Source organism: Abrus precatorius, unplaced genomic scaffold, assembly GCF_003935025.1.
Source record: "Abrus precatorius isolate BTA unplaced genomic scaffold, Abrus_2018 Scaffold2, whole genome shotgun sequence".
Classification (NCBI taxonomy): Eukaryota; Viridiplantae; Streptophyta; class Magnoliopsida; order Fabales; family Fabaceae; genus Abrus; species Abrus precatorius.
Window position 1 is genome coordinate 6,161,427 of NW_020874362.1, and position 13,747 is coordinate 6,175,173.

General features: G+C 36.6%; 1 protein-coding gene across 4 annotated transcripts in view; it reads right to left on the reverse strand.

Moving 5' to 3' along the window:
• The window catches only part of LOC113857588 (protein MICRORCHIDIA 1-like), a 49,095-nt gene extending 35,578 nt beyond the window's left edge, over nucleotides 1–13,517 (reverse strand). For 2 of the 4 annotated variants that reach the window (XM_027489638.1, XM_027489637.1), the window contains exons 1-10: nucleotides 13,343–13,428; nucleotides 12,988–13,239; nucleotides 12,135–12,209; nucleotides 11,049–11,083; nucleotides 10,300–10,378; nucleotides 10,102–10,191; nucleotides 9,324–9,399; nucleotides 8,712–8,790; nucleotides 8,497–8,625; nucleotides 1,350–1,448 (exon numbers count right to left, since the gene is read on the reverse strand). In XM_027489638.1, coding sequence (XP_027345439.1) covers nucleotides 1,350–1,448; nucleotides 8,497–8,625; nucleotides 8,712–8,790; nucleotides 9,324–9,399; nucleotides 10,102–10,191; nucleotides 10,300–10,378; nucleotides 11,049–11,083; nucleotides 12,135–12,209; nucleotides 12,988–13,239; nucleotides 13,343–13,373 — 945 coding nt within the window. In that variant the 5' untranslated portion in view covers nucleotides 13,374–13,428. Of the gene's footprint in view, nucleotides 1–1,349; nucleotides 1,449–8,496; nucleotides 8,626–8,711; nucleotides 8,791–9,323; nucleotides 9,400–10,101; nucleotides 10,192–10,299; nucleotides 10,379–11,048; nucleotides 11,084–12,134; nucleotides 12,210–12,987; nucleotides 13,240–13,339 lie in introns of all 4 variants that reach the window. The other 2 variants (XM_027489636.1, XM_027489639.1) reach the window with 2 other exon arrangements.
• Nucleotides 13,518–13,747: the final 230 nt, after the last annotated feature.

A 13,747-nucleotide genomic window follows, 5' to 3' on the forward strand; every position in this document is an offset into this window, starting at 1 on the left:
GGTGAAAGGCCCAATTTTTTTTTTGCAAAATGTCCACTTTTCTGCCTTGGCTTCAGTTTTTGCCATGACTGCCAGGCATTTAACGGCCGCTATCGTCTGCCATCCCTAAACTTCCATATGTATGGTGATTTGTTAGAAAACCGCCACTGTTTTTCGCCATGGCCACCATTTGATAACACTGCTAGAACTTAAGGGCTTACCCCATAAGAGATCTAAGGAGCATATCAATCCAAGGCAAGAAGAAGGCCCACAGAATGTTTGGGCATATTTCTAACCCCCATTATCTCAAGGAAGAAATAGATAAGCAAGTAAAGGAGTTGCTGAAATCAAGGGTAATTAGACCTAGCACAGGTGCTTATTCCTGCCCAGTACTACTTGTAAGAAAAAGGACCTTAGTTGGCAAATGTGTGTAGATTATTGACCTCTTTATAAGGTGAGTATACTGACAAGTTTCACAACTATTTCAAATGAATTACTTAATGAATTAAATAGAGCTTATTTTTCCAAATTGGATTTAAGATCAGGATACCAGCAAATTGGGGGTAAGAGAAGATATTCCTAAAACAACTTCAGAGTTATTATGGCCAGTGCCCATTTAATATCTAATGAATGATGAGTTTAGGCATCTTTTAAGGAAGTATCCTTGGTGTTCTTTGAAGAAATATTGGTGTATAGTGTTGATTAAAATCTAATATGTTTGGTTTTAGACACATGGGTTGGTGGCAAATCAAAAGAAATGTAACTTTGGCAGGAGAGCAGTGGAGTATTTGGGCCATGTGGTTAGTTTCAAACAAAAGAGGGGCAATGGATCCTACAAAGGTGAGAGGTGTCTTGGAGTAACCAAATCCAAAAACTATAAAAGCAATAAGGGGTTTCATAGGTTTAACTGGGTACTAAAGGAATATGGCCAAATTGCCAAACCCTTAATTGATTTAACAAAGAAGCGAGGGTTTCATTAGGAGAGAAAAGCTCAAGGTATTTTTAATAAGCTGAAGAAGATTATTACAGAGGAACTACTTTTGAGGCTACAAAATTTTACCAAGGAGTTCATTTGTGATTAAATGTGATGTAGCTAATAGAGGATTGGCCGTTCTTTTTATGCAAAAAACTCAATCCCTTTCTAATGGAAATTTGGCGAGGTCTACTTATCATAAAGAACTCACCATTGGTGTCATCAATTCAACAATGGAGACTATATCTTTGGGGGAGGCATATTAAGGTGTTTTTAGATCATAGGAGCCTAAAATATCTCCTAGAGCAGAACTAGACATACAACATATTCCAATGCATTTTTAAAAATAAACCCACAAATGAAAAAGTTAATACAGCAATGAAGACATACAACATACCTCAGCGTCATCATCAAAACTCAATTCATATATGCCTTCATCATTCAACCACAAATTGTAAATTAAAATTTTGGTTCCATGTGATCCAATATCGTCAAACTGAAAAGTATAAACAACCTGGTCAGTAAAAGGAGTCCACAGCTTACCAACATTTTGAATGTAAAATGAAGAGTTTATTAATGGCTCAACTAAATTCAGTTTACTGCATACATCATTTGGAGGTAATTCACATGCTAGTGTTTTGGATAGTGACTTGAGACAAATTAATACATCATAAAGAAAATTGGTGTCAGCATAATAGAAAAAGTCAAGAAATATATATAATGGTATGTCTTAAATTATTTCTCTTTCTAAAATGGGGAAAAAATGGTCTGCTTTAAATTTTTCACTTCAATAAACTTCATAGACATGCATAAGAATGGAATTCCACAACTAACACAGGCATATTGTGCTGAAGTTTAGCTTGTACTAGAAAAGTTGCATATGGTTTTGGTAGAAGAAGCTAAAGTCTTGAGGCAATTTGAAATTTAAAATAGAATTCGGTCCATATCCTTGAAGCATAACCCTTAATTAATGAGGTTTTTATGGCACAATTGATTTGGGATAACATCAGACATTTCAGCTCAGACACAATCTTTTAAGGAGTTTCCTAACAGATACATTGCCTGATAGAACACCGAAAGAAGAAAATACAAGAAATTATGTATTAATGGAAGCAAAATAGTACACCAATATACTACTTGAACATTCCCAGAGCTTCAGCTCCTCTCATGGTTATTCCCTTACCTCTTAGATTCAACTTCCTTCGCCCACTTCTCTATCCTCTCCCTCTCTTAAACCCCACATCCCTCTCCTAACACAATTGGCACTCTCTAACTGCCACTGCCATGCTGGCAGTAGCACGTATCCTTCTCCTAGAGTAAACCTTCTACTCAATGGGCCTTTTTGGGTTTGTGTCAAATAGTTGATCTTCTCCTCAGAGTCTATGGGCCAATCAATACCCCCTCCTGAACTACCTCAGCTGATATCCTTGCCAATGGACTAAAAATTGAAGTTTGTGCTGGCCAGCTTCAGAGATCAACCGTCTTGCTAAAATCTGTTTACCTGCAGTCACATCCTCTGCTTCCAAAGCAGCAGGTAATACTGGACCAGCATCATAATGTCCAATAGCTCGTTTTAGTTGAGACACATGAAAAACCTGGCACTTTTTGGTTCCACAGAAAACTTCGATGCAGGTGAAGTTTCAGAAATACCCATTCCCCAGTGTCAAAAGCCACTGGTTTCCGGTTTTTGTCAGCGTAAAGTTTCATTTGTTGTTAACATTTGGACAAGTGATATTTCAACTAGCTGAGAGCTTCATCCATGTCCCTCAAATCTCTTACAACCGCTTCTATGCAAGATTCACCTTCTACAAATCACACTAGAGTTGGAGGTTTACGACCATATACTACCTCAAAGGGTGTAGTTCATGTTGAAGTAAGAAAAGTGGTATTGTACCATAATTCTGCCTATGAAAGCCAAAGAGACCAATTTTTGGGTTGCTCAGATGTGAAACAACATAAATAAGACTCCAAGCATCAATTTACCACTTCCATTTGACCATCCAATTCCAGATGATATGAGGAGCTCATTTGTAGTTTAGTGCCTTGTAAAGCACATAACTCCTGCCAAAATTTGCTAATAAATAATGGATCTCTGTCACTAAGAATGGATAGAGGCAAACCATTAAGGCGTACAATTTCCTTAGAAAATATTTCAGCTATCTTCCTAGCGGAATAAGGATGTTTTAGCAGAATAAAATGTCCATATTTAGACAAGCAATCAATGACAACCAAAATAGCATCAAATCCTCAAGATTTCGGAAGTCCAATGATAAAATTAAGCGATATATATTCCCAAACCTAAGATGGTATTGGAAGTGGCTGCAGCAATCCGCTAGGAGAAGATGTCTTATAGATTTGTCTTTGACATATGTCACAAGTCTGTATAAAAGCTTGACTTCATCACTTCATTCTAATCCAGTACAAATTCCCCGCCAATCTCCTATATGTTCGTAAGAAGCCTGAAGGTCCCCCAATTGGAGGAGAGTGGAATTCTTGTAACATTAATGGAATGAATGCTGAGTTGGCCGAAATGACTAATCTGCCATGATATACCAGAAATCCATTGTGTAATGAGAAGCTCGGTCTGGACTTGGGATCTCGTTGAAGGTCTGATATGACTTTCTACAAGGCTGGATCACAGTTAACTTCCTCACAAAGAGCTTGGCTTTGTTCCCAGATTGGAAAAGAGACCATAGTAAGGCAATGCTGACCTCATGCACCCTTGACAATGCATCTGCAGCTTTATTCTCAAGGCCTGGTTTATATATGACCTCGAAATGAAATCCCAACAACTTAGCTAACCAACACTGTTGATCAGCTGAAACTACACATTGTTGCAGCGTTTGAGGATGCATTGATCAGTATACACACCACAAAGTCCTCCCAATGAGGTAATGCTGCCAATGCTGAATAGCCAGAACCATCGCCATCAGTTCATTTTTGTATACAGATTTAGAAGATTGCTCTCTAAGAAAGCTTTACTAAAGAAAGCAATGGGTTTTCCCTTTTGCATTGGTACAGCTCCCATGCCCTTAACAGAGGCATCACATTCAATCTTAAATTTTTCAGTAAAGATGGGCAAAGAAAGAACAGGAGCAGTAGCTATTGCCTATTTGAGAGCTTCAAAGGCTACCTGAGTGTTGGTAGTCCATTCAAACCCCTCTTTTTTTTGGTCAACTCTGAGTGATTAAGCCAAACTGCCATAACCTGCTATAAACTTACAGTAATAACATGTAAGACCCAAAAATCCTCGGATGCCCCCTTCACGTTTTTGGGTATAGACCAGTCAAAAATACTTTGCACCTTTTTTTAATCAACTTCCACAGTTCCACCTCTCTACCTGATAAAATATGGCGTAAGTACTCAATCTGGGATCTGCCCAAACAACATTTCTTCTTGTTTGGCAACAAATTGATTGTCAAAGAGCAATTTCAGGGCTTGGGACAAATGCCATAAATGAGTGCTGCAATCACTATTGTAGACTAATATATCATTAAAAATTACTAAGACAATCTTATGAAGGAAAGGCTTGAAGATTTTGTTCATGACAACTTGAAAAGTAGCTGGGGCATTCATTAAACCAAAGGGCGTCACAAGAAACTCATAATGTCCTTCAGTACAAAAAGTCGTCTTGTACACATCCTCCTCCTGCATTCTAATTTGGTGATAGCCTAACTTCAAATCCCACTTAGAGAAATAGTATGATCCGTGCAACTCATCCAAAAGTTCATCCACAATGGGAATAGGGAATTTGTCTGGAACAGTGGCTGCATTCAAGGCCCTATAGTTGATACAAATACACTATGAAACATTTTTCTTGATCAAGATAACAGAGCTAGAGAAAGAGCTTGAATTGGGACAAATGATTCCTTGTTTTAACGTATCTTGAATTTGTCTCTCAATCTTGTTCTTATGATGACAAGGATACTGGTAAGGTCTCACACTAATAGGACCAGTCCCTCTTTAAGAACAATAGAATGGACTATATTTCGAAGAGGAGTTAGGCGATCCATTTCCTTAAATACATCTGTGAAGCCCTCCAAGAGTTGGTGTAATCCCAACTGTTGATTCTCAGTGAGAAGTGACGCATGCTCTGTCTTGGCTGAAAAAGTTGCATGCCATAACAATCCTTCAATCTCTTGAGTTGTTACTTCAACAACACTATGAAAAGATCCCTGTTCATGAGCCACACTATGTATCTTTCTTATGAACAACTGCATCTGTAAACCCCTTTAACTCTATAGCATGACCTTTGTAAATAAAAGACAGCATTTCATGCCAATCAACTGTAACCTTGCCCAAGGTTTTAAGCCAAGCCACTCCAAGAATTACATCCACACCCCCTAAATCAAGAACATTTGCCCTTGGTTATCACTTGGTGTCCATCACCCAACCTCACCCCAATGCATTTGGTGAAATCTATTGTTACGATCCAATTGCAAGGCATGGGACTTGAGTCTCACATTGGAAGTATGAGATTGTAATGTGGGGTTCATAAGGCCTTGGGCTCACCCACTACAATAGCTAGCTTTTGTGGTGTGGTTCTTCCAAGGTTCTTATCAATTGGTATTAGAGCCTTCCACTATGTCTCCCAGCTCTCAAACAAGGGGCGTGGGTGGTGATGCTAATGCTGGCATTGTAGTGTTTGCTTGGGACTAGTCAAAGGGGCTAGTGCACAGTCAGCCCACGTGACCGTCGGAGCTGCGGAGCATGGTGGGATGTTAAGATCCAATTGCAAGGTATGGGACTTGAGTCCCACATTGGAAGTATGGTTCTAATGTGGGGTGTATAAGACCTTGGACTCTCCCATTACAATAGCTAGCTTTTGTGGTGTCACTCTCTCAAGGTTCTTATCATCTACCTCAAGACCCAATGCAGAAACCATGTGTGGGGAAACGAAGTTATCACTAGCGCCACTATCTATAAGGATCATAACTGGAATTCCACTTATGGTACCCTTCAACTTCATTGTCTTTGAATTTGAAAGCTCAAAATTGGTAGCTCCAAACACTCCCATTGTGTTACACTCCAAGTTCTCCTCCATTGCACCATCATCCACCTCTATATAGGAATAACCTCACCTTCCTCATTCATACCTTCTCCATCACCCAGAATTATCATTCATAGGGACTTTTCTTGGCACTGATGCCTAGCATGGTATTTTTCTCTGCAATGAAAACACAGGTCTTTGTTCTTCCTGTCCATGAGTTCCTCATAAGTGAGGTGTTTTACGCATCTAGATTGAAAACCTGTATTCTTTCTATCGCCATCAAATTGACAACCTGACAATGCAACTAAAGAAGTCGCACTGTTTTGTTGATGAGATGAAAAAACCCCTATGGAAAAGGTTTTGGGCCTAGAATTATCTGGAGTCTAGTTTAAAAGGAAACGGGTTTGGACAGGAGTGAATGGACTTGATTGCTCCGAATTCCATCGGGTAGGGTTCCCTCCATTGGCCTTGATGTGATAAGTTTGGTGCCAACTATGACCACGAGCAAGTCCCAATTCCATAATCATTGGCACATCACTTAACTTCCCTTCAATATCTCTTACTAACTTCATCACTATTAGGTTCAACAAACACTAATATAGCAAATAATTGTAAAGAACAAAAGAAATCAGAAATGGAGTAATGTAAATGTAAATGAAATGTATGATATATATGAAAGAAGGTATAAAGGTAGCACTCTCTCTCTCAGTTCACAGAACCAAGAGCCTCCCTCTCTAGGCACAAACGGCCACCCTAATCATTTTCGTCCATAACTAACTGCTCTCTCATCCTTTCCTATATAACTGACTCCCCTTACACGTGTGCCCCCTTTTCCCTTCTAGTGTACATACATCAGATTTTGGGGCCTTTCTACTTGACTCACTAATGGGCCCATATCAGTCACCCTAACAATCACCTGCCCCTTGAAACCGAACTGAAAGTCCTAATTCGATAGCGAATATCAAAACACAAGACACCCATAAAATATCCAAGATACTACTCCTTGTTAGAGATATATGTTTGGTACTCTATTAGAATAGAGCTGCGAGATATAACAGAATCTCTAGGATAAGATTTGTTATGTTCAATCTGATATGAGTTATAACAGAATTCAGTTGTGCTTAGTCAGCACAACAACCCTACCCATAAACCCTATAAATCTTGAACACTCACATCTTTCAGGAATACAGAATTACAGCATTTACAGTTCAGTTTCTTATTCTCTTTCTTCTTTATGAATTCTTTCACTCATCAGGTAATTTAGGTACCTGCGAACACAAAACTTCAAACGCTTCAATGTACTCATCTGCCAAAGCTTGTTTTAGATCAGTGAGCTCTTCGAACAGATTGTTAAACCAATAACCATCATACCGCAGCATCAACACTGGTTTAAACCTGTTCCAAGTCAGTTCTTCCTCCTCTCTTATCAAATTGAACCAGTGAATAGTGTTTCCCTCCATTCTTAAGCGAGATAGCTTGACCTTCAAATCATCCACGTTATTGTGGACCTCGAAGTATGTTTCAGCACGAGTGATCCAGCCAATTGGATCGACGCCATCAAACATTGGCAGCTCTACCTTCTTCACCGATGAACAATATTCAACCCAGCTGTCTCAGCCCTGATCGCCAAATGGAGAAGAGATTCACTGACATTGATCGCCCTTCTTGTCATTCATTCTAGAAATTTCACGCAAAAATGATTGTTGAGTTTTTGCCATAGCAGAGCTCAACGACAAGCGCAGCACACAAATCACATTCTTGACTGATATTGCCTCAACTTGAGCCAAGCGTGAATCCAATGCATCAATTCGATCAGACATCTTTAGGGGCATGCGTCAAGTCTGGCAGGTCAAACCAATTGATAGAACGCCAAAAGAAGAAAATACAGAAACAGTTTATTACTGGAAGAAAATAGTACAGCAATATACTACTGAAAATTCCAAGAGCTTCAGCTCCTCTCACGGTGATTCCCTTACCTCTCACCTCATAGTTACAATTTCCTTACTCCACTTCTCTATCTTCTCCCTCTCTTAAACCCACGTCCCTCTCCTAACACAATTGGCACTCTCTAATTGCCTGCCACACTGGCAGAAGCATGTTTCCTTCTCCTAGAGTAAACCTTCCACGCAATGGGCCTTTTTGGGCCTGTATCAAGTAATTGATCTTTCTCCTTAGAGTCTATGGGCCTATCATTGATGGAATGGAACCTATGCTCCATATGTTTTCTTTTTCTTAGTTGTTTTGTCATTGGCTATTCATTTAGGAAAAAATTTTATACTCTATTGAAATATGTTCACCTTAATGAACTCTCATCAAAAAAATAAAAAGTTGCATATCAATCAAGGAACACAGATACACACAATGTATGAGTGCATAATTTAGACAATGTATGTGATAAATTACTCATATGGCACTTCTCAAGGCTAAGCCGTTCCCTGTAAGCAAATAACTACTTGACATATTACCAAAAATTGATAACCTAGATATCCAAAAAAATTATTTCTAATGCTTCCAAATGATGAGCTTCCATTGATATACAGTTGAATGAATGAACCTGAAGCATGAGCTCCTCCTTTGTTGTGAAGGGAGACCAATCAAGAATTGTTTTCAAGTTTGCTGAACATTCATCCTGTGAGCTATAAATAATGGGCTCAGGCCAATAGCCAGATATGTCAAAATCTATCTGCAAGAAAAAGGAAACTGAATAAAATATGAAAGTATAAAACATTCACTGTTACATATTTAAATATTATTGGAAGGATACATCACCATCGGCACAATTACGTCATCTTGCCCAGTTCTTCGCAGAAAGGTATAGGATAGTAGACCCACACTTTGTGTTGCCCGGCTGCAAAATTCTAAGTTAAGAATTTTGAAGAACAAAGTCTTATCCACAACTAGATGTTACAAATTTATGCTTTGTTTCATTGCATTGACTTAGAAAAGAAAGAAAATAGAAGGAGTCATTTAGTAGAGAAAGAATCAATTTCCCTAATTTGGATGTTTCGGAAGTTAGTGGAAGGAAAGAAAAAGAAATCTGTGGACCCCACAAAATAAAAACCATCTCTCTTGTGCCATGAAAAGTGTACATTAGTGAGGGAAGGAAGAAGGGGCTGCCATGGGATTTTTTATTTTAAATAATATTTTATCCAATATAAAAATTATTAAAAAATTAAAAAAAATTAACTAAAAGATATGGTAATTTTTTATGATTATTATTAAAAAAATTAATATAACTTTTTTTTTACTCCCTTTTTCACTCATTCAAACAAGCAAAAATAACTTTTTACATTTCTTTCCTTCCTATTTCTACATTATATATATATATATAATTTAAGATAATTAAAAATCCAGTTATGCAAACCAATATAAAAAATGTACCTTGAATGCATCGAACGACTAAAAACAATAACATCAGCACCCAGTCTCATGGTACTAGTCTTGAATCCATTGCCATCTAGAATAGAACAAGATGCTACTTAGAAAGAAACTTTAAGTTTGCATCACAGCTAACCACATTCACCCAAAAAATAAGAATGGAAAATTCCTATATAGGAAAAAGCAACAATAATAGACAAGCAACTTAATAGCTCAGGTATATCTTCTAAGGATTTGTAATCATGACAATAATAATTTAAGAAAGCTTAATGTGTTATATGTCGTGTAGATACTTCCATCATTGTTTACATCCTAAAATAAATAACATAAACTTAATTTCTCTGACACATATTGATGACTGGTTTACAAACCTACAGATTGGACTAAGTGATAGAGAAATGAAAAGAACAAAAAATCAAGTAAGGATATAACTAACAATATAACTGGTCGTCTCACCAGAAACATGCACCTTCGAAACTGGCTGGTTCTTTTTTATCTTTTTCATTTTCAATTGATACCAATAATTACAAAAACATCACATTGTTTTCATCTTGTTTACTATTGTATTCCTCCATAAAATCTTGTAAATTGGATATTGAGGTGAAAACAAAGCAGCATTTTGTAATTATTAGTGAAAATATATCAACTGAAAATTAAACAGAACAAATTGAACACCTTCTTGAAAGATATAAATGTGTAAACAACAGAAAAGAATACTACCATTAGTAGACTTCTTTAAGTCATATGCGGAAAAAGAAATGAATAAAATAAATTCAGTTACACTGTCCGATTGTTGTCTTTGACTTCTTTGAGGAATAACCCAAGCTCATGCATTTCCGTATTGCATTAGGATCCATTCCACCACCATCATCTGCACAGGAAATACATGATCCAGTAAGCCCTTGTCTCCAATAATTAACCTATCAAGCCAACAAAAATTAATAAAGCAGTAGAGATTTTGTATGTCTGGATAGCATACCTAGGAAACATAACGCTGGTGAATTATCCTTCATGATATCAAGCTTATCAATCTTTACAAAAGTTGCACCGGATTGAATCTAAAAATACAAAGGCAAATTCAGTAATAGTCATGTCTATAAAAACAATTTTTAAAAAGCTTATTAAAAGTTCCATGATAGTGGCTGCCCTTGGTTGGAGGTACGTTTTGCAAGCATGCAAGTCATTTTCCAGTTTTACAACCTAACAAATAAGACTAAGATATTTTTAATTCAAAGTCAAACTATTCATACACCATTCAAACTATAACTCACGTTCCATTGAAAGTATAACATTTTTGAAACTATTCATGCACCAGGGACATGTCTAAGAGACTAAGACCCTAAAGGAGCAAGAAGAAACCAACCCTCAGGATTCCTGAAATCTCCAACTGTGAGTATTTCTTCCTGCAAGGAGGCTACTCAACAGTCTCAACTAACCCCTAAATACTAATGGATTTTCCAAGGAGGAATCATCACCAAGCACAACAACTAGTCAAAGGGAATACAAACCCATGCACACAGAGAATACAAACTTTTATCCAATCCATCAACCAGATGAGCCAATCCATGTTGGTATTCCAGCCTTGAGAAGTCATAATATAAAGCCAACTAAGAGAACAATTAAAGCATACAACAAAGCTCAAGTACTCAACCATATTTTTTCACATTGATTTAAAGGTATTATCTCACTTACTAGAAAACTGTAAATTATTTTTTACTTAAACTATACCTCGTCAACAGCATTATCCACCAGCTCAGCAATTGCTGCCAATAATGAAAAGCATGTATGAATAAAAGAGTAATGCATCATATAGTGAAATTCTGTCAATAGTTGTCACAAAACATTTAAAATCAAAAAAGTGTTTATTCAACATCTAAATGAAGCATTAAAATATTCCAAACACTATTCTTGCTATCCAAAATTGCCTTAAAAAATCATTTGTATTACTAAATAAAACCCTCCAAAGTCTTAGGAACAAACTCAGACAGCAATTTGAAACTTCAATTCAATAAGATATGAACAAGTCTTTTAACTTCTTGGATGCACACAGAGGGTCTTCAAATGCTTGCTATTTTCCTGGTTAAAATTTCATAAAGCCTGAGAGCATAAGTTGTGTCGCGCTCTAGCTTTGCTAAGCAACCAAACTCATGGGTAGTAGCAACTTACAGTAGTAGCATGAAAGATCTAACCCTATCCTCTAACTAAACAAAACTACAAAAGCAACCAATCAATGGATTGGGTAGTAGCAACTTGCAGGGTTAGCATGAAAGATCTAACCACTATCCTCTAACTACACAAAACTACAAAAGCAACCGTATGTATCTTGGCAAACAGAAAACTACATGCCAACCATGGCCAAAAAAAAAAAAATGTCAGGGAGAAAATTTCCCCATCACTCAATTGAAGTAAATTACACACCAAACCAGACCAATTAAAACAAGTAACATTGTGATTGGATTGTACAGATAAAACTTTGGACTTTGCACTATAAGTTGAATGGATTTTGCAGATCAAATTTCATGTTTGGAACAACTATCAAATGAGGTAATTTGCTTTGTGACATTTAGTCAGAATATGTAAAACGGTTAAACTAATGAAAGAAAAATCAACTATTCAAATAACTAAAACAGAAATCAAACCAAAACCTATACACACAATTTGAATCAAAAGGATTTAAAAAAAAAAAATCCTATGCATAGAAAATTGCAAAAGTAAATGAATTATTATCTAAAAAATATTCAAACAAAGAATTTTATTCATAAACCAAATCAAGTCCCAAAATTTGTTCAAATACAAGAGCCAAAGAAATCACACCTCCAAAAGCCCATTTATGAGAAGTTGCATTAGAATGCAGAAACTTGGGATGAACCCGAGCATGTTCCAAGTGACCTGCAATTGGAGTGAGAACAGTAAGGTGGTAGTTGGAAGTGAGATTTTGAAGGGAAACACAAGGGAGGGTAAATTTGTTTTTTTAAATTAAAAGAGTCATATAATATTTATTAAAAAAAAAACAACGGGATATTAAGTTTATGCTAATTTATTTATAAATAAATTAGTGAACAATCATTAAAAATGACAATTTTACCTTTCTTTCCATTCTCTTCAAAATTCAACTGTCAAAAATATCCTAAAGTACATATTAATGAAAGGATTTGAAGAGAGTGAAAAATTAGTGAAGTAATATTTAATTTGGTAAACCATTTTCAAAATGAAAGAGATAAAATGAAATATTAACTCATAACTTTTCAATCATCCATTATTTATTTTCAAAATACTTATAACTCTATCAACCCTTTCCCTCGAAGGCCCTTAATACAAACATAACATAAGGGTGTGTTTAGGAGTCATGTTTTGGATGGGATGGGAGGAAAAGACAAAATTTTTAATTCGAACTAATATTCTTTAATTTCATATGTTTTTTTAAAAGTTAAAACTGTAAAATGACAACTTAAGACAAACTTAACGTGTTAATATTTTATTTACTTTAGTAAATATTATATCTCGTAAAATTTAAAAGTAAAATATTTGTTTTCCTCTCCCTTCTCTTTCAAAATGGAACTCCCAAGCGTATCCTTAGAGAATGGTGAGAATGGTGAGAATGATGCAAATTACAATTATAATTAAAATTTTAGGGGGGAAATAGAGCATAGGGCCAAATATTGAAGACCTTGAAAGGGAGCTGGCTTCGAAGAGGGCCCAACAACGTAATCCCCTGCTTTCCAGAAACTTCTAGAAGCAACGTTTTGGCTGTGGGATACCGACGGAGCTGAACTTGACGCAGGGGTTTCTTGTTGCACAAGCTCAACTTGTTGCGATGAAGCCTTCTGGGACGACGACGTGTCGTTTTTTGGAGGACCTGCCGCGACGACGGCTTCGTCGTCGCTATCAATGTCAACGATGGGGACGTCGTTTTTCTCTGTTTTGGGAAGCATGCAAATGGGAGCAGAATCAAGGCCAAATTATTTACCAAAATAGATGAATTCAACAGTGTCGAATGTAATTATTTAAATTTTGATTACCAAAATATCCTTTATGCTGCTTTCTTCTCATCATCTCTTCTTGTTCCAGTGCTGTGCTCACCTTGCTTGCGTCTTCTGTGTTCTTCTCTGAGCTTTTTATTATTATTATTTTATTTTTTGTTCAGCTGCTCTTCTGTCAGTTTGAGTGTAAAGGACTTCAAAAGTAGCTGCTGGTGATGCCTATTGTTTTCGGTCGATGGGTCTACTAATGCTGTTGATGGGTCTGGGCCTAGGCCCGATAGTTGTTTGTTTACTATTTAACTTTGATGATGGAAAAAAAAAAAATCAAACTCTCATTTTAGTTCCTCAACCGGTAAATGTTGAATATTTTAATTTTTAAAATGACACATTAATCTCTTATTTTTATATTTGACGGGCATCTTAGTTTCTACACTTTAAATAACATGA